Here is a 21,576-nt window from a genome sequence, read left to right on the forward strand (position 1 = left end):
CTACCTGGGGCTAGGGAGAAGACCACTCCTGGGCACAGCATCACTCATGGGCACCCACTGTTGTTCTGCACTGTTTGGTGCTGCGAACATTTAAAGTCACTGCACTTCTACAGCACCAGTACAGGGCAAGAACCTGGTAAGGCAGGGCTTTGAAACACCTGGCTGCACCCCCAGCCTCCTATGCCACTGTTAACCACACTCTCCCCCAGCCTGGCTCAGCAGGACATTTTCTTCAATTGTGAATTTCAGGACTTCCTGCAAAAATTCAGAGCTGAAGAAGCCAAGGTATGGTATCTCCTGCTTTTACACGTCTGTGTCAGGGCCACTCTTTGCTCACAATTGTATGTGAACAACAGTGACTCAAGATGGCCCTTTCTCACTGACCAAGAAATCCTGCGATTTGCACAGTGCTAGAGACTGCAAAAGCACACAGGATTTAACACACTCTAAATGTACTTCCTGCCATCTGGGCACACTGCTGGCTCAAAGACACTGACTGAGTCACTACCAACACCCTGACCGGAAGAAAAGTATTTCAGTAGCTACAAGTGGTAGTAGGTAGTTTTAAAAACACTAATTTACCTTAAGGCATGAGAAACAGAGATGAAAAAATTGCACCAAGAGTCAGCTAGAAAAACATGTTTGCCTTTGCAGATGGAAATCGACATTTACTACACAATCAGCTGGGAGAAGCAGGAACACACCTTGAAGAACCCCTGTGCAGGAAGGGACAGCTGTGCAGTGCTTACACTGTGCAACACTGAAGCCAATGAAGATGCGTTGGCTAAATTAAGCAGGGATGACCCAACACAGCAGGGCCATCAACCTGCAGGCCAGCACACAGTAAAAGGAAAAGAAAAAAAAGAGTTTTTTTTGAGCAGATGGTGTGAATACAGAGTATGGTGCCTGTAGCTGGAAAGGGGATGCTCCATGTGGACAGCCTCAAAACCTAAAAACCTAGAAGACAGCAGAAGACTGTTGGAGGCAATTGGATGGGAGACTTACAAAACCTACCACCTGAAGAGAAGAAGCCTTCAGGGGAGCACTGCCCTTTACCCATTTGGGAAACTCAGCACACACACTGTCTAATAAGGAGGGCTGAGGATTCGGTGTGTCTGAATGAGCCAAATGCCAGCAGCTGCGTAAGAACTAAATTTACCACTACAGTCCCAGGAACGCCTGCATTTTCTGCTAAAATAAAATCTCTGTGCCATTAGCCTATTGAAACAGAAGCTTTTCCACTTAACTGAAGACATTTACTCATTCTCTTTCTGCAACTCTCATGCTCCAGTTCCAGTGAAATCCTGCTCGGTCTCAGAGTTTTTTATGGAAACACACATGCCTCCGCTCAAAAGGACTGATATTATGCAAGTAGTATTAAGCAATTCACTTATTTGGGTTCCTCTGCCTCACTCATTTATTCCTGTGAAACTGGAAAGGAACTGCAGCTGTGGAGTGTGCTGGCTGACCTACTGGGGACAGTGCTGCATTCCTGCACTGACACAGCATTTTGGAAAGTTTACTTCCCAAGGGGAAAGGGTTATAACTAAATCTCACACTCACATTAAATCTCCTGCTCTTTATTTATCTAAAACTTTGAGTGATGACTTTCTTTGTCACAGGAAATTGCATCAAAGTTATCAGGAAAAGTGTATTAATTTGTACAATTTGACTTTTGCCAAATTACCTTTAAATTGACCCCCAACAAAGGTAGATTTTAAAAACTCAGTTTCCATCCTTTCTATGCTCACTGCTGTACACATTCATTATCTGCAGAAATCACACTGGCTATCTGTGAAATCTGCAGCTGGTTTAGAAAACAATGCATATTATTAAAATACATAATTTTGTATTTTTTGAAGTAACTTTTAAAACATCACAAAGAACCACTAAATAATTAAAAGGCATTTTTGTATACTTGCTGCAAACATATATAATCATATCTTTAAGGGAGGCTGTCTTCTCTTAGCCTTTACACCTCTAATTGAGTGAAAACCTGAAACAATGGAAGAGGGGCTTTACCACTGGTACTAGAATCCAGCAGAGAAGATTCCCCTTGGGGGTAGGATCCTCAGTTTGCAAGCTTTTATATCTGGAGCATCACACCAACAACATACTTACCGATCCTTTTACAACAAAGTTCTGATCCAGAACTGAAACTTCTCAGTCCACACACCCCCTGCCCCAAAAACCTATTTCTGATTCCTCTTAGTTTTAAAAGCACAAAAAATAAAATTACCCCTGAATGTAAGTAACATCCTTCCAGTCTGAAATGACTGCTGAAGTATCTTCCTTCCAGTCTGAAATGACTGCTGAAGTATCTTCCTAGAGATTGAAGAAAAGTAACTACTGCTTTGGAAATCCATTTTTCTTAAAAGCCAAATCCTAGGCAAGCAATACTGCTTATCTGGACATTACAAAATGCAAAAAATTCTCTCAGATTTTAGTTTTAAAGGGGCTTTTCAGCAGGCACCCAGCAAGAAAAAAAATATGCAAATCATTCTCTAAATGACAAAACAGATGATTTGGCACAACAAGCACTGTGGGAAAAGGTGGGAACAGAGGGGGAAGGATTAGATGCTGCTGAGCTGCATCCTGCAAGTGCAGGCAGTGAGAGTAATCAGACAGTACCACAAGATAAGAATGCAACCTGCATGAACAACTGGACTGTCCTCTAAAATACAGAGACTTAAATGTACAAAGACTCAAACCAGAACATTGTGGCCCACATTCAGACTCCCCTATATTTAAAATTCACAGTTTTTGTGTTTCAATACAAAGTTACCAAACATGAGTGAGACTGGTGTGAATTTGCAAGGAAAAGCTAAGGGTTAGATATATTTTTATCATCTTTTGCATTGTTCTTCATTTCCCTTTCACCATTCCTTACACATATATGCTTTGCTGTGAGGAAGTCACAAATGTCACTGTGTTTTCACAGGCATCCAGGAGGAAATTCATAGATGAGATTAAATGATTCCTTAGGTCAGGCAAGACTTGAGACGGGTGAGCAGGGATTCCTGCAACAAAACAAGCATCATGAACACTGGGAATCAACCCAAAGGAAAATGCATTTACAACTAATCAAAGTGTAACAGTTCACTCTGCAGTTATGACAGTTTCCTATTATCCTTACAGTTCAAGTTTTAATAATCCTCCAAACAGGGAGATAGAGATATTTAAGTATCAGGTCTGGAAAAAGTCTGTGGGTCTTTGGACATACTCCCTGTAGGCTTCCCTTGTTTAATGTGTAGAAGTGAAGAAAACATCTCATCTCCAGTGAAAAGTCGCTGGGACAAACCTCTTCCAGTCACTTAAAACTCCAAGCTTTAGAATCCTAAAGTAGTGAAATAGGCAGTCTTATCCTGCAGCTAAGAACAAAGTAGCATAACAGAGAGGTAAATAAAAAAGCAAGAGTTCAAAGGAACAAGTAGCCAATTTTCTACAGAGATGCTCAGAAAAGCTGATAACTTTCCCAAAATGTTCCTTAACACCGTCTGCTGCTAGTACCCAAAATGACAGAACTAATGAGATAAAAAGGAGGATGCAAAACTGGAAGAACCTTTCTTAGTACATTGAAGTATTTGGGTAACACCCACATTATCACTGAAAATTAGGCTGTACTACAGGATTGAAATTTTGGTGCACAGTGCATGTGATTTCTTATATAGGACTTTTCATCCAAAACAGTATTCACCCTCCAGAGAAAATACTGCAGTTGTTCAGTGTTCAACAGCACTAGGGAGCAGCTCAAGACAAGAGCAGAACAAGATGATACCTGTAAAAGAGACATGATGAGGCCAGTTTGCATTTTACAGCCTCTTTCAAAACACGTCTGGAGTTTGATATCAGTATCCTGAAGCAGGCAAACGTGGCAGTTACTTGGCAGAAGAGAAACCCGAGGCAGAAGGAAGTTATGCTGCCCTGAGTGAAATTCACCCCTGTTTGTACTACTGCTGTATGCGGTGTTGCTCCGTGTCACAGCTAGCAGCTGTGTCCTGTTACAGGCACGTGGCCGAACAGCATGTGTGGTTTGCACAGGATGAGTTTCATGTACACTGAAACCATGGCAAAGCAAGGAGAACATGAGCGAGAGCTCTCCCCTCCATTCTTCTTGGTTGTAGAATGTAAATCTCCAAGCTGGATCTTGTCAGGGCATTGATTTTCACACGGAGTCTCAGACTTCAGGATCTGCTTTAAGAGCTGCCTCCCAGAGCCCACCACCTGGCAAAACACTGACTACTTCTTAGTAACTGCTTCCTTTAAGTCAGTGATGCATTTCATTCCACCAATCTCATTTCACCCCTGAAACGATTCTATTTGTCCCCACCACTTGTAAATTTAATCTCAAATTGTCATTGTACTTCCCCAGCTGTATAATGACCTTTAGTTCTCTGAGCATATGGTCCACGAGCATGCAGAAGGTGCTCCACAATATCTTCATTCCCTTGTACATGAAAGCAAGGAAACTGAGGGTGATGCAAATTGATATATGTTCAAAGGTGCCTATCTTGTTTCATTTTGTTTTGGGGCTTTTTTTTGTTTGTTTGTTTTGTGGTGGGGTTTTCTTGGTTTTCTTTTTTTTTTTTTTTTTTGCAAGTGAGGCCCCACAGCATAAGAAATTTATAAGCTTGTCCAAAAAAGGCTTACTCTAGGTGCTCGGATAGTTAAGTTTTTCCAACCTTTGACACACTCAGAAACCCTGCTGCCTGTGCTCCAAAGCACATGGGCATAACTGGAGCATAGCACTGTAACTGAAGTAAGAGGATTACATTTCAGGAGGGACATGTTTTGGTGCAAGACTAGAGGCTTACAGAGATTAAAAAACACTTTGCTTCCCAAAGTGACAGGGTGAAACCAGCAAAGCCCACACATAAACGCGGTCTATAAGTAAGCATTGCTTCGTATCCTTCAGCAGCAGAGATTCAGTGAGAACAGCCAAGGAACCAGTGACCACATCAAGTGCATCTTCAGCCACCACCACTGTCCCCAGCACCATCTTAACCCACATCACACCTGCACTTTGTGTCTCCTCGTGCCTTTTATCACTCTTGACTCCTCTTAAGAGACTGCTCTTCCCATATGAACCTGCCCTTTTCTCCTGTCTTTCTGCTGTCATCTGTATTGCCTTTCTCTGTATCCTTCCCCACCCCTGCAATAACTTGGAAATATTTTTAAATTCAATGCAAGAAACGGAATTTGCGGTGTTATACAAAGGGGGGTGACTTCCATATGAAGACTCTAGAACTGATAGAAATACAGACACCATAAAATCTAATCCTGGGTGCAAAGGGGAACTCCTGTAAGCTTTAGAAAATAGGATTGCAGTCATTTTTAAATCCAGAAGGATTTTATTTCTCTGCCAGCTAACGCTCCTCAGAAGTGGAGCATTAGATTTGGCTTCCAGTTCAACACTCCTTTCTAACAAATACTTACAGATAGGGTGGTTTTATTCCATGAAAAGTATAGAGTTAATCTCACTATACAAGAGTTACAAATACTGGAGGCCTAGAACTACTGGAACATTGTGACTGGATGTAATTAAAAATCAGAATACTGTGCCAAATTCAATTGATGCTTTCAAGAAAGAAGATAATTCAGGAGTAGGGCTGTGTAGTGCTCAGCAATACAACACATGGCAAAAGGCTGGAACTGATCCAGAAATCTTATAACCCAATACAAGAAAAGATAACTCCAGCAATCAACAAAAGGCACTAAGAGGAAAGGATATTGGTGTAAAAATTGGAGGTTTTAACGGAGTAGAAAGACTGCTAGGCGTATTTATGTCAAATGTATTAAAATGCATACATAGACATTTATACATCTATATTACAACAAAAAAACCTCACAAACTACATTTTGTTTTCATTTAATGGAAAGAATCTGCACTAGATGGGGTCAAATCAAGGGCTACAATAAACTAAGACAAAGAAGCCCTCTTAAAAGATAAATCCTTCTAGTGTCACCTCAATTTTAATGACAAGGTAGTTGATTTTATTTGTACCACAGACTACAATAAAGAAGAAAAACTAGGCTAACTACTGAGGAATGGCTAAGGAACTAGGAGGTGCACTTTCTGTAGTCAGACTTTCATGGCCTTGGACACTAAACCTTCCCAAAGCTCAGCTGAAAAGAATGGCACAGAGTCAGAGATCACTTCTAAAAAGCACTGACAGATAAAAGTGGTTCACATCTAAAAATGATAAAGAGGAAGACAACTTGCAAAAATGCTCACATTACAATGAGCAGATTCTCTTCCCACTGCTGATCAGGAGCTCATGTTTCCTTCTTGTTAAATTCACACTTCTTGCTATTGCAGATGCTCTGTTTTCATCTCAGATATATCTGTGTTCACCCTTCTTTTCCCTTCAGCGAAAAGCATGTTAACATCTTCCCTGGAGTCAGACATGTGAGGAGACTTCTACTTGTGCTTCTGCAAATCAAAAGCAGCTGCTACATGGCATGGCATGGCAGAAGTGAAAACTCTTTATAAAAAAAAGCAGAAGAGCAAGAAAGGGAAAGGACGACAGAGCAAGTAATAAGCAATATAATCTGCAATACAACTGAGGAAGTAAAAACAAAATAGATAATCCTCCTCCACCCCTAATTGTTTGTTTTGCTTTGTTTTTCTAATGACAGGATGTCTCTGATGTTTCTTTTTTGAATTTCAGTTAAGAAATGTAGGTCTTGTGATGACAGACAATTTGCATAAACCATTAATGGTTTGAAGCATCAAGAAAAACTAGACTGATTCACAAGCTTTTTCATGGGCTAAGGGAGAGACTATCAGACAGCCAAGGAGAATGCAGAGTTCCTTTCCAATTGTACCCACCCAAGGAATATTCTTGTCCCTTTACTCGACTTTGAGATAAATGGGGACAAAAATGAGACTGTTACATCCATCCTACACCTGCTGCATCTCAGAAATCCTTTCACAGAAGAACCTCAGTTCCCACCACTAAGTTTCTTCCAGTTGTCATCTGCCATAATATTATTATAATTTCATAGGATACACAGTTTCTTGATCAAAAGACTGAAATAAAAAGACAAAAATTTGCATTTGGGCCAGATTATCATTGCATTTATCTAGCTTGATTTTTCAATATGAATTTGGCCTCTGTTTGGTTTGTTTCTTAAAAAGATTGCCTTTCTTGAATTATCACATGCATTGTCCTAAGCCTGCTCCTCTCCACACAGGACAGCTATGTACTTTATGCCAGGTAACCAGGAGATAGTCTCAATCTTACCACTAAAAGGGTTTTGCTCCAGTACAGCTGAGGGAGACAGGAGAAAGGCTTATAGAAATGGCTTCTTGTGATGAGCAACATTTCTTATTATCCATAACACTACAGTTCATTAGGAGGAGTTACATCCTTTTATTTTTAAACAACACTGTGCAGATTAAGGCAACCTAACTGAGAAATTGGCTTGGTCCTGGTACCACTCTTCAATTCTTCTTTACATTTAATACAGCATTTTTGCAGAAGAGAACATACCCAACGCCTAATTAAGAGCTTTGATAGGGTTGTAATTTGTTTAAATGCCAGAGTATTTAATGAAAACAGTGGTGCAAATACCAACACAAAACTCCCTGCCTCGCACAGCCAGTGAAATTCTGCCAATCAAAATAAGCTTTATGGACAGAGATTATTTTTTTCTTTTGCTTGTCTACCATGTGTTTGCCATTTAAATACTGGTATTTTGGTAAATCATGAGCCTTCAAAGTACATCTTAGGCTTACAGCTCTCCTACCCTTGCAGCCATTAAGAAAAATAGTGAGAAAATGTCTTTCAGTGGTGAAAATGTTTTCAGTTGAAAAGCTGATGTGGCAATGATAAGGTATTGTCATAACAACTCGTCACCAAAGTTCATTACTTTAAGGCTGATGAAAAACAACAGGGACAGTTATAAACCACTGTCCCTTAGAAACCAGCAGCTCCCAAGGTTTGTACACAAATCCGTTTCAGGGATGCTGACTGCAGCTAAGATCATGTTTCTTAATTTAAGAGCTTCTGTCCAACAGTAATAACTATACCAGAGTGCAGCATAGATGATCACTAAGTCAACTCCAATTTTGACCCTTAACTGTAACCTGGGAAATGAGAAGCCAACAGAAGTCAGGAGACTAATTTCACTTGAAACAAGGGATACTTTTAGGGAGAACAACACGCAGTCAGTATTCTCACAAAGACCAGGGTAGATGCAGGGCCACAATTATGGGAGAGGGAAGTATTAAAGAAAAATAAAATAGCAGAAGAAGAGTTCCTCAACAGTGCAGACAGAAAACACAGGAATTATTCGTCTAACCAAGATGGCCCAGCCTGGATTTGAAAGTAGAGCTGGTGCCTCAAATAGCCTAAGGTATTACATCTGGGTCTTCAAACTAACATTCCACCACATTCCTGGGCAACTTATTCCAATGCCTGACCATCCTAACAGTGAAGAATTTTTTTTCTCATATTTAATCTCAATCTCCTATCTCATCTTTAGGCCATTTCCTCTTGTCCTCTCTGCAGGCAGAGTAGAAGAGACCAGTCCCCACTTCGCTGTAACCTCCCTTCAGGCAGTTGTAGAGAGTGATGAAGTTCCCCTGAAGCCTCCTTTTCTCGAGTCTAAACAAACCCAGCTGCCTCAGCCATTCCTGTAAGACAAGTTTTCTAGACCTTTCAAGAGCCTTGCTGTCCTTCTCTGGACACACTCCAGCACCTCAATATCCCTTCTGAAGTGAGAGGCCCAGAACTGAAGGCAGTACTTGAGGTGTGGCCTCACTAGTGCCGAGTACAGGGGGATGATCCTGGTCCTGCTGGCCCCACTATTCTTGATACTGGTCAAGATGCCAATAGCTCTCTTGGCCATCTGGACCCACTGTTGGCTCATATTAATCCGGTTGTCAACCAGCACCCCCAACCCTTTTTTGCAAAACAGCTCTCAAGCCACTCAACCCCCAACCCGCAGAGCTGCACGGAAAAGGGATGTTGCTATCAAAGCAACATGGATTCCAAGACACATTACCAAAGAGTATTTTTAGGAAATGGAACCATAAGAAAGAAATTAGTAACTTCAGCAACAAGTGGAAAGAATCTGTAAGTGAAAGCAACATATCTAGATGAAGTGAAATTTAAAAAAATTAATCCCAATGTCAAAAACACATCAAGTAGAGACATGAAAGGGAAGGAGAGCAAGTCACAAAAAAACATCAAAAAGCAGAGGAGGTGGGAAGAACAGCATAATCTGAAATTCTCTCTGTTCTTTACAGGTTTATGAATGTTAAAGATCATACAGAAAAAGTTTATTCTTTTTCTTTAATGTGTGTCTTGTTTTTCTCAGTAGCTCAATGCAATAGTAACTTACCAAAGTTTAGCTCTGCTTTGTAAGTTTGACTGAACTGTCTATTGACAAATGCCTATTTTTGACCTCCTTCAAATATTCTTCTAAGATCATCATGCAGTGGCAGGGTTTCCCCATTGAGACTGGCTCATTTCTACTGCAGCTGACAGGACTCCTGCGCTTCCAAAATCCTTTGCAGTCCTTTGACATAACTCAGAGTGAAGGAGTTATGTGGCATGCAAAGAAGGTACTACTGGGCAGCTGTAACATTTGTGGTCATGCTGCATATGACAGAGACAATTTTCTGACAAACCACTCATCACAAAAGCCTCTTTGTGCCATCTTCTAATATATTTGGGAGGCACTATTATATGGGTGATGGTACGCCAACTTTTGACATATCACATAATTACATGCCTCCTTTTTTACTACTCCCTAAGCATCTCCTGTTGAACACTGCCACAAGGTGCTTTAGTCTAACCTGGTACAGCAGTTCCTATGCTCTCAATCCTAGCTATGGTCTTAACTTTGTTGACAACTTCAGTACTTTGGTTATCATGAGTGTAAGAGGCTCTTTGGGTCTTTGACTTAGTTCTCTGGATTGGAAAATGCTATTACAATATGATTACAGCATTAATGAGATATGCATTTAGTGCTGAAGGGTTCAAGAATACATTATTTTCTGCTCCCATACAGGAGATGAGTCTCTTCAGAAACTGAATTTAGATCTTAGTTAAAAATCAGCAAATCAGAAAAACAACACATAACAGGAGAAGAATAGGAAAAAAGACATGCCACTAGTGGCACAAATAACTATAGTGCAGAGATGCAGTCAGGCAAAAGTATCCTAGGATGACACTATAAAAATGACAAAATAAAACCAAATTCCCCAAATCCCAGACTGTAATTGTTGCTGTTGCTTCCTTCCTGACCTCCATTTCTCAGTGCTTTAAAGCTGCCAACCTTCACTAGCTTCACACAAACTCCTCCAGGGACACAGGAAAAGCACAGTGGCTAAATCTCTCTGCAGAGTCCAGTGCAGAGGTGGTCTGACTTGGTGAGATTTAACTGGCCTATCTGTATTCATGGTTTTATATCTCAGTCCAAGGTCTGAGGTCATCAGCATCAGTAGGCCAACATTTACAAATGGTGTTGAAATGCCCTTCTGTTGGCTTTAAGCTCGAATGTTGTGTGTGTCTGCAGTCATCTCACTTCAGGATTGTTCTCTAAACATTGCTGAAGGTCAAATACATGACCAGATAGGTCCAAAGCAAAACTGCAATGACTATCATTTATTGTATGCAAAACATCAAAATGCTACTTCATCTCCAGTCTGTTCACTTACTGTTACTTTAATATGAATGCATAAAAAAACTGGACCAAACCTGAGCTGTGCCAAGATAGCACAGCACTCAACCCTTTACCCAAGACTTGCTCAGAGAGAAGCAGCTGCAGCTTGGTACATCTCTGCATTAATGTGGTCATTCAGCTCTTACACTGGGCTTGTCTGAATTGACAGTCATGTCCTGACTCACTCAGGTTGCAGTCAATTCATGGAGATGCACATGGTTGCCTGCTATACTTCTGTCTCCACCAAACCTTACAAAGGTCACATCCCTACTGTATTTCTTTCCATTCTGCAGTTACTCCCAGGAGGGAAGAAATGTTCAACAGCATTTCAATTGTTTCTGCTCAGATATCAGAGCATCCTGTACCTTTTGGACAATGAGATGAGGAAGTTTGGGGAGGAGTGGTGGGGGAAAACAGTCTCTGTCCCTCCTTTTACTGACCCTCCCTTGTCACCAGTGGCTAAGAGATGCCCATGATGAAGTGGCCAAACCCATTACAGTGTTGAGGCTGAAGCACAAGGAGATGATGGCACCCCTTTGCCCTCCTCCACCAGACCCAGGTGCAGAGATCTCCAGCCTGGCATGCTGCCATCCTCAAGGAGGTGTAGAGGACCCTCCCTTCTGCAGCTCCACCACTGTTTCTCCTCGCAGCCACACCCATGGGAGGAAGGCAGCCACTGTCATCCTCTGCTGCTGGCAAAAGAGGGAGTCTTTCCCGTTTTCTACTACTTTTCCCAAGGGCAGCACAAATGGATTTAATTTAAATGTTATTACAATACAATGCTGCCTTTATATCTTGTAACTAATAACTCTTCCATTCACTGCTTTACATACTCTTAATTTCAGTTTGTAACATTTCTTGCTGCTGTTAAATAGGGAGTATTTTAATTGTATTTCTGATTCTTCCACGAGAAACCTTTATATTCCATTACAAAGAGACACAGAGATAGGAGATGAAACTGGTAAGGACTTTTATCAAATAAGTCTCAGCCTTGCTGCTTGCCACAGCCTGAATAGAGGGTATGTTGTTCCCTCTTCTGGCTCGATTCCAGTTCTTCACAGTGATCTACAGAAGAACAACAAAATTTTGATTTCTGACATTTTCTTCCTTATTTACTGCCTTTTTTATGTTCAGTACAATCTTTCACTTTCCTGTATCTCTAGGTAATGCCTGCAGTGTTCTGTTCAGTCAAAATATTTTTCTTACTCTTAGCTGATGGAGCAAATCTTTGGCCAACTTTGAAGGTATTTTAATCCAGAACAGTTCTCAGACACGTGAGTTTATCATCATTGTAACAATGTCTGAATTTTACAAAATTGTAAAAGAATAAAACTTCTCTTTCTAAGACTGAGATTTTATGATCAACAGTCCATCCATATGATTTTAAGATCATAGTCCATCCAGGTCTCTCATGCTTCAGCTTCTTGAAGATTTTGAGGAACTTCTCAAGCATGGGCATAAACCGAACCACTTTCATATGACACATCAAATATGACACTTGCACCTGGGCCCAAACTAGTTTAAGCCAGGGTGAACATGTCTGAATCTTCTCTGTACAAACCATGCTGTAATTGTGGCTTTGTACTACAGTGCTAGCATTAGATAGTATTTGATTGAAAGAAAGAATTAATAATATCAGCTGAGTGGAGGCTGAGTAGAGATGAAATTTGAATGTGGACAGTTGAAAAAGAACAACATGGAGACACTGTTAGAAAACCTAATTTTAAATTATCAATATATTAAACAAGCAAGTGCAGAAATAACTCTTCCTTCCCCATACCCTGATGACATAACTCTGGACTCTAGGTGTAACTCAGCTGCAGAAGAGTAAAATACACTTCATTGTAATCATGAATACATCTCCACTGACTTCAGTCAATTAACTGAACGTACAGGATCTCTTAAGTCTAATAAAATCAGATAAATAATTCTGCTAGCCAGCTTCCCTGAAACAAGGATCTTACACATTGAAAAGTCATACATTCAGTTGTAAGAGAATATTAGACTGCCAGCTCTCTATCTTATGCAAATATTGAAGCATCTGCAAAATTCAAGTAGGAAAGCAATTCTCAGTGTATACACAGCATATAAATTTGAAGAACTTTAAGACATAAAGTCAAAACAAGCTTTTAAAATTTTCGAGTCAACATTTCAAGTTATTTAGGACTACCCAAAACACACATATGTCCCCCTACCAAAGTCACAGACTGATAATGTGTGGGACAAAATCCTCTAACTCCCAACTGATAAAAGGCAAAAAAGAAATGTCACTAAATAACATTCTTGTGTACATGCAAATTTTGTTTAGGTGATCAAGTAATCTTGGAAGACAACATACTGGCAGGCAGCATACATTTAAGCTCCACCAAAAACACATGACCATTAATCTCCTGGAGGATTTCACATAAAGCTGACAATTTTTGCTTCCACCAGCAATGCTTATTTACTAAATCCTGGACTGGACTTCAAGCTATCATTTTGAAAAGAAAATAACTCATCTGCACCATTTTGTCCTGGTTGTTTAGCAATGACTCTTGATCTTTGCACTGTCAACTTTATCAGCCCACTAAAATAAATAAACAAACAAACAAATAGATAAATTATAATCTCCCCAAAGCTCAAGCAGATCCCCAAGAGGCAGGACACAAACCCGCACAGTGCAGCTCACAGCCAGAAGCAGCACACACACACACACACAATCACACTTCAGACAAACAAAGCAAATAACATTTGAACATTCTTGCCAAATGAGATTATGTATTTGTGTACCTCCCTCTCACACATATTGCACAAACCCACACATTACACAGCAAATAATGCTCAGAGAACAGAACAAAGACTGTGTTGTTGTTCCATAAGGTTCTGCAAAATCCCTTTCTTTGTCTAAAACTGAATTAACAGTATTGCTAGAGCCTTAATAATTTAAACATACAAAGCTTGCAAAGACAGACTGTGGGTTTCTTTTAGAGCAACTGGTAACATTAGAAAATGCAGATATGCTTTGAGAACAGAAGCTCCTATTTACAAGCATCTTTATTCAGCAAATTAAAAAAAAGTAGCAAATATTGCAGCCATTCAATCACAGACCCTCTGAAAAGAAACAGTGGAGCTTAAGGCTTATTACATCCAGCTGTGTTTTAACAGAATCTCTTAAGGCTACTTTCCTCCCAAACTGAAGTGCTAAATAACCAATAAAATTAAAAAGCCACCTTAAAGAAAACAACTCAACATTTCCAAAAACCAGCAAGTTGTCTCCCTGTTTTTAAACCCCAGCGCCTTTAGAAGAATATCAGTGTGAATGAAGGAAACATGGTAAAAAAAAAAATGCATCTTCAGAACTGGAACTGAACAAAGTATGACAATAGAAGGGATTGTTCAGATAGCACTCTAAGGAGGAACCTCTCCAGCAGCCTCCCTTGACATAAGCTGCCCTGACACACATTTATCTTGCAGGACTCAACAGTATCCCTCTGGTGACAATACATTCTCCTACCTGAAGCTTCATTTTCCAGCATGAATGCACGTGTGTATCCTCAGTGCAGCTTTTCCTGGTTGCATGACTCCTGTTCTTCAGACTACAGAGACAGAGGGGTTTAAGCAGAGCTGCAGTCTGCCCTACATTTGGCCGCAGGACAGAAAAGAGTCAGTGCAGTACTTGCCTGGGCTTGTTTAAGTTACCTAAATATAAATACTAGTGTAGCTTAAACTAGACTAACTACTTCCTCCAGCTGACTACAGTGAAAAGAGCTTGTGATGAATAATGCATGAGAGCTCCTATGAACATGCTCCATTCCTTGCAGCAGCTGATGTCCACCTCTCCCTGCTTCCCCAAACCAATCCTTAGCAATTATTGTGCTATGAAGCATAACAATTCTCCAAATATCAAAGAGCAAGAAGGATGACCCTTCCAGATCCATTTTCTTTCCTCATTAGTCAAATAGAGCTGGTGATTTTCCTTTTTCTTTAATAAAAGTGTACACAGCTACAAGTTAAAGAAGGCATGATAAGCACAGAATCACGTCTCTGGGACAACACAACACTTGTAAATTCAGTTGCTTAGTAATTAATTTTTCTTAAGGGCTGTGATGCAAGAGAAGCTGTGTAAAGATAAACACTGAAGACAGCAAAATAATGTGACAGACGAGAAAATAATACTGTACAAAGAAGGTGGAAAAAATGCTTACTGCAGCTGGTAATTTTACAGAAAAAAAATGTTCAGGAGAACTTAGGGGGTGGATTAATATGGGGGATAAGTTCACATGCTTATTCTCTTAAGCAAGAAAATTTTGCTGTCAGTAAAATTTTTCAAGCCAACTACAAAAATAATTTTCAGGTATTCCAAATAGTGAACAAACAGAAGAGTAATTTGCAGGTAATTTATTTGCAAACACAGTTACTGCAATAGGCAAATGTTACTTGTAGATTCAGGTCTATTTCTCAGAATTATTTTGTTTTGATTTTGTTGTTAGATACACATCAAGTTATTTGGCATTTCTGTATCAGTTACCCACTGCAATCCGAGTGACACTGCTGTCCAAACACAACTGACAAGGCTCTCAAGAGCCATTAGTTTCCCCTAAAGGAAATGTGGCTTGTCCGTCTCCCAAGCAACAAGAGTTAGGGCCAGAGGAAACGGCCTCAGATTGCACCAGATGAGGTTTAGATTGGCTATTTGGAAAAATTTCTTCACCAAAAGGGTTGTTAAGTGATGGAAAAGGCTGCCCAAGGAAGTGACTGTGTCACCATTCCTGGAGGTATTTAAAAGATGTAGATGGTAGTGCTTAGGGCTGTGTTTTAGCGGTAGACTTGGAAGTGTTATGTTAATCAACAGACAATGATACTGAGGTCTTTTCCAGCCTAAATGATTCTATGATTTACGGTGAGAGAGTTCATGAATCTTCCTAAATTCTGAATCATGGCTCTTTACTTTGGGCATAACTTAATTCTCTAGACAGCTGTGAAATCACATGTCTCAGGTCTCATCAAAATTAAGAAACAGCTCCTGCTTTCTACCTCCAATTCATACAAAAGAGAGAGAAAAGACAAAGATAACAGAGACTAGAAACAGAAAGGGCTATTCAAAATATTAGAGTCATCTGAAGCTCAGTTATGACTGCTTGTTACTTTGGAAAGACTCTTCTTTCACCTCTGCTAAAGGTGGTCCCTCCTGCATGGATCAAAGCTTATAAACAATTATATTTATTATTGTGCTTTCACTGTGATACCCTGTGACCTCAGGAATGTGATATACACCACAAGGCACAGGAGAGGATTTACCTTTCCATCAATTCACTTTTTTTTTTTTTTTACAGACCAACTCCATCTTTTTACCCTCGTCAGTTATTGCCACATCCACTTTTAAACTGAAGTTTTCAGAGGCCTACACCCCATTCAAAACGCAGTTTTACCACAAAGTTACATGGTACAAATCTGGTGGCAAAGATCACTGTGAAAATACTTCATTTCTCATGTTCTTCCTCTTACTCAAGGTCAAGGACAACACCTTGAACTAGACAGACCTTCTGTCTCATCCAACACAGCTGGTCCCATATCCTGTGCTCTCAGTAACTCACTGTTTTTCCCTCCCCCCTCACAGAATACTCTTTTTAAAAAAGAAAAACTCCAATTCAAAATCATATCCACATAAGCATTATCAGCTCTTGGCTGATATAACAAAGGCTACAGAAAAACTTCACTTACCAATAGCTACAGATAAACCTCAAGGAGGCAAAGTATCTTAGCATTTAAAAACTGAGGCCTTAATGTCTTCCTTCAGGCTCTTCCATTATGATTTTAAGATGGGAACCAAGAAGCTTCCAGAGAATTAGCAGGGCTTCCTATGGTGAGAAAGCTGGGGCTCTGCATAAATCCAGCCTTGTACGCCAGGTAAGCAATCAGGCTTACATGCACATGACAGATGCAGAACTACTTTATAGAGAGAGCTTCTGTCTCCGCAAAGGAAGCAAAAGGGCTACATCTTATTAGCAAACAAAACTTCTGCCCTAGCTGAACTTGGGCTGCTGTGGATTCACTACCCAGATGTTTCCTTTCATATCTGGAAGACAGTGTTGAATTCTGAGAATTTTTTTTCAAGGCTCTAACTCTGAGGCTAATGGACATGAATTGATGGAGGGGAGGGGGAAAAACATGCCATAAACACGCATTTCTAAGGCTTCTATAAAGGGAAACATGTTATCTAAGCTCAGTTAAAAATTTCACATAGCCCTTTGGATATTTACCGTCTTCCTCTTAGTACTTCAGGAGGTTGGGTGAAAGGTTATAAAGGCAGGTTTCTAAATGCAAGAGGTGTATTACTACCATTACAAAGAATTATGCAAACATAACAACCTGGAAGAGAAATACGTGTAATTATGCTCTGCACCAGTGTTACACCAATGAACTCTCAGCAGAACTATGTGCGCATGTGGCCCACAGTACTGCTCTCATGACACCAGGTGTTATGTGTAAGTTTCTGGGAGAAGCAAACCAGAACATAAACAGATGAGCATGACAGAAATTAAACATTTTATTACTGCATACCATTTCTTAGACCATCCTCTCTGCCACATACTCAACTTAAAATGTAACAAGAGAATTAAAGCCTATCTGCCTTCTAAAGAGGGTGCTTCACAGGGATTTAACTAAGAAATAAAAAAGTGTTTTCCTAAGTTTTTAAAGAATAATGAGCTCAACCAGTTTTTGAATTCATCCTTTCATTTGACATCACAGGATTTGCACTAAAAAACTGCTTGTCCATTTATAGACACCCACTCCTGTATAAAACCTCCAGTTTCTATGTATCAGAGCTTCAGGAAAAAAAAAACCCATTGGAAACAAGTGTATTGAAAGTCTAAAGTCAGGTGGCAAACAACTTTGAAGTGACTTGAGTTCATGGATTTTTTTAAAGGGACACGCAACATTTGACTACTTAGAGTTAACATACTCTTGAGTCTTGCATCCCAAAATAAAGCAAGCTGCTGCTTGTGGTTTTTTTTCCTCAAATACTGAATATTTTCAAATACTGCAATCTAAACAATGTGTTAAGTCTTTATGTTTGTGAAGCTAAAAAGAGCATTTTAAAAATTAAATGCATTCAGCCAAACAGCTTTGTATTTTATTTAATATGAGCAACTTTTTGTAGCATTCTCCTGCATGCCTGAATAATCATGTTGCCAGTGTGAAAGGAAGAGATGCAGGAAAGGCCTCATCACAGCAAGAACAGTGCTTAGCAAAATCATCTTTCATTCATGTACACTTATTAGGTGAAACTTGAAATAATGGGTGTAGAGTAGATTCACAGACATATCACTTCATTACATGCTTATGCTAGGGGCCAAGCTGAGTCATTTTCGTTAAGTATTTAGTTACTGGCTGGCCAGTTAATTTTACAGTCAAATTTTGTACTATTTAGTTTATTTAGTTTCTCCCATTTTTAAATAACTGCAACCTCCTGGGGAAATTCTCTACTAGACCATCTGCTCGTTTCCTATAAATCCTCCTTTCAGACCTTTCACGAATTTCTGAGCTGCCAATCAGAACTTCTTTGATGTCTGGGTGAACAAAAACCCAACTATCCTGAATTAAAACCTGCAGTACAAAGAGATTAGTTATCCCTGATCAGTAACATAACAGCAGCAAAGCGGGTCACTTCCCCACAGCACACCTCAAGCAGCAGATACACTCTTAGTGGGTGAGCACTTAGGGTCCTTTCCTGGCCACAGGACAGTCAGGGGCAATTCACCTCACGTTTTCAGATTGTTATTCTCTCTGGAGTTTCTGTGTGTCCAAGCACCTTGTTTGCTAACATCTCAGTTGGTACTGCTCAGGAACAGCTGATTGAAGTTTCCCAGGCCTAAGCTCAAAGGAGAGCTGAGGGAAGGGAGAACCAACTTGAATGGCAAAAAGTGTAACGGGAAAAGATGGCTTAAGGAGATGTTAAATACCAGGCAGTGTTTCCTGTCTGTGCATTCCCATCATCATGCTTGTGCAAGCACTTCTCTGCTCTTCTCTGGCTTGTGAAACACTGCAGGCTGTGCAGATCCAATGATACACCAGACTTTTCCAAACAAACAAGGCTGAAGGGAGTTTCAGCAATCAGGAACACTCTGAACAAACTAATGGACTTTGATCTGGCAGATGTTTCTCCAAGTGCATGTCAATTTCAGAAAAAAGTAGTGAAGATTTTATAGCTGCTTTTAATTAAATTAGTGCCAGTCTCCAAACTGTACCAAGTGCTAACAAATTCCACTTAAGCCACTCTTCTAACCCGTGCTTCTATAGAAAAGGCAGAAAGACAGCAGTACTTGTTGATGTCTTTTGTTGATGCCTGTGTCTAACTCAAATCCTGCAACAGGCAATTCACAATGCTGCAAGGCAATTAAGAGCTGCTTATCCAATACTGTGGGTGTTACTAATGCAACTAGAGTGGGTTATAACCGTAGGACCTGAAGAATTTTTCAACAGAGCACTAGCAGACTGACTACAGAAAAAAACAAAACCCACCAACAATCCAAATCCACAAAAAACAATTCAGACTACCAAAAACTGGATGGTTGGATATGAAATGAAATAGCCAAGCAAGTAAGGGGCATATGGGGCTCAGTAATGCTTTTATTCCCCCCACATCTACATTTTTGGCTCTTTGTTTTGCTTTTTGGCCTCATAAAATAGAACTGAGTTCAGACCAGTACACTGCACACAAATTCTCCCCAACAAAAACTGATAGGCAGGAACTAGTTAAGTCACTTCCATGAACATTTGAGAAATCTAGGAGAAAAAAAGTAAAACCCAGAACTTTGCTATGAAGAGGAACTGTATAAGCTTCCTCAAATGTTTCTCAAAAAAAAAATCCCCAAAACAACAACAGAAAACTAAAAACCACCCAAAAAAACTCACCCCAAAAAAACAACCCAACAGATTAAAAAACTGCAACAGCTAAAACCTACCCAAATATGCAAGAAGAATTCACCAGAAAGAAGACAACGGTCAAGGCTCTGCATTAAACATCCCCAAAAATTCTGGTTAGAAACCAGAACATGAGATTTAGTTAATTCTGTCCTAATGACTCCACTGAAAACCAGAAAGGCTATAAAAATGGGTTGATCTCATCTGCCTTCCTTCACTCTGCAATCCAGAAACTTGAGTGTGTTTCAGGTTTACTACAGGTAGGCAGAGAAGTCAGTGTTAAAAAAGGACTTTAACAATGTACTTCTTGTGTTCCAGTTGGGTACCCCTCCATTATTCTTGGGACAGATGGCATGGAGCACCAGAGCCTGCCACCGAGTTCCTGGTGGGATATGTGTGAGCAGTGAGACCACAGGGAACATCACCTTGAAGAGGATAAACATGAGAGTACGTTTCAAAGGGGGCCAGAGGAAAGATACCTGGGTTTTACTGGATGAGATGCTGTGGGATGGCACTTTTAAAGTAGTTCCTTTAAATGAGGAGCTGTAGCACCAGAGGTAGAGAGAGGTCAAAGAGAAGCCTTTAAGGAATTGCTGGGCTATAGGAGATATTATTTATCTTCTAGATGTTTACAGGTGGGCTTGTGTTACAAAGGTCTGAAATTAACCAAGCTGCTAAAATATTTAGACCTAGTTATCAGAACTCTTGAAAGCAAATATTTGAATCTGGAAATCTAGCACAATGTATACGTGCTCCTGATCACTCTTGGGGCAGCATGAGGACTCCTGGCAGTTTGGAAGCAGAGCAGCAGGGCTGGACAGAGGCTAAAACTGGGAATGCTTTCAGAAGATAAGCAGCTGCCACCAGTCATGCTCAGCATGGGACTGGGGGCAGTTCAAAATCCTCATAAATCTAGGAACAACAGCAGTGCTCTTTGTTGCATCTACACTCAAGAAGAAACAGAGGTTAATAGACGATAAGGGGGAAAACCCCAGGATGAAACAGTCTGGCATGAACATGATACAGCTGGAACTGAAGCTCTGAGGGGACAACACAGCCCAGACACACAGGTTGTCTCTCTTTCTCCCCCACCTACATTCATAGGAAAGGCCCATCTTCCCATGGAAACTGCAAGGTCCTACACACTTCAGTCACCTCATTCTAGTGACCACTGAAGCGCATCTTTCAGAATGGCATTAGTTATTCAGGCTCCAAAACACACAGAACAAACACTGTAAATGAAACTCTCATACCTGGGCACATTACCCACTCTTGAAATTTTCCCCAGTAACTCCTGCAGAAGAAACATCCCTTAGAGCAGCTGTGCTCAGGATGTGACTGGGAGGAAGTGCTGCCTTATTGCAATCAGGCTCACCCCATCTGTTGGGTGGGGCTTTTTTGCCAGTCTGTTGTCTCCTATTAACATTTTCCTAAAGGTCTGTTTTAGCTCAGTAGAACTCCCACCTTTACTATGTCTGACATAGTGGAGTGTTTCCTTCTATTTCTCTTCTCAAATGTTTCCATCTAAAAATGGAACCAATGATACTGATATAAACATGTTCCATGGTGAAGATCTGACTGATGACAGATTTGATATTGGCTTTATCAAATGAAGACATCCCTGCAGTTTCCACAAGACTGGTGCTAAGCTAGGCATCAGTCAATATTTTCAATAATAATATGGAAATTAATTTAAAAAAAACAACATAGGAAACTCTGCCTGTTATATTTACAGGTGACACAAAGCTTAGCAGGCTGATGAAGCTTACAGACACTTCACAGATACAGAGCTTATGAAACTTATTTGGGGGAAAAAAAACCCACAGTACTAAAACTGCCTTTTATTTTGACTGAAGTCACACAGGCTGTGATTGCAAATTATGTGGGTTTCAGCTTACAAAGCAGAAATACAGCAGAGGATTAGATGTAGAAAGCTGTAGAGAAGTGACAAGTGAAAATGAGAACCTGAATGGGGTTTGAGGGCAGGATCAATGC

The 21,576-nt window shown here is 40.2% G+C and overlaps 1 protein-coding gene across 8 annotated transcripts in view; it reads right to left on the reverse strand.

The window, feature by feature from the left end:
• The window catches only part of MARCHF8 (membrane associated ring-CH-type finger 8), an 88,752-nt gene that overhangs the window by 34,332 nt on the left and 32,844 nt on the right, over positions 1 to 21,576 (reverse strand). For 4 of the 8 annotated variants that reach the window (XM_068197519.1, XM_068197518.1, XM_068197514.1 and 1 more), the window contains exon 3: positions 14,171 to 14,252. The exons of the other annotated variants lie outside the window; for them this stretch is intronic. In XM_068197519.1, coding sequence (XP_068053620.1) covers positions 14,171 to 14,252 — 82 coding nt within the window. The remainder of the gene's footprint in view (positions 1 to 14,170; positions 14,253 to 21,576) is intronic. 8 annotated transcript variants of the gene reach the window in all.

Source organism: Anomalospiza imberbis, chromosome 8, assembly GCF_031753505.1.
Source record: "Anomalospiza imberbis isolate Cuckoo-Finch-1a 21T00152 chromosome 8, ASM3175350v1, whole genome shotgun sequence".
Taxonomy (NCBI): domain Eukaryota; kingdom Metazoa; phylum Chordata; class Aves; order Passeriformes; family Viduidae; genus Anomalospiza; species Anomalospiza imberbis.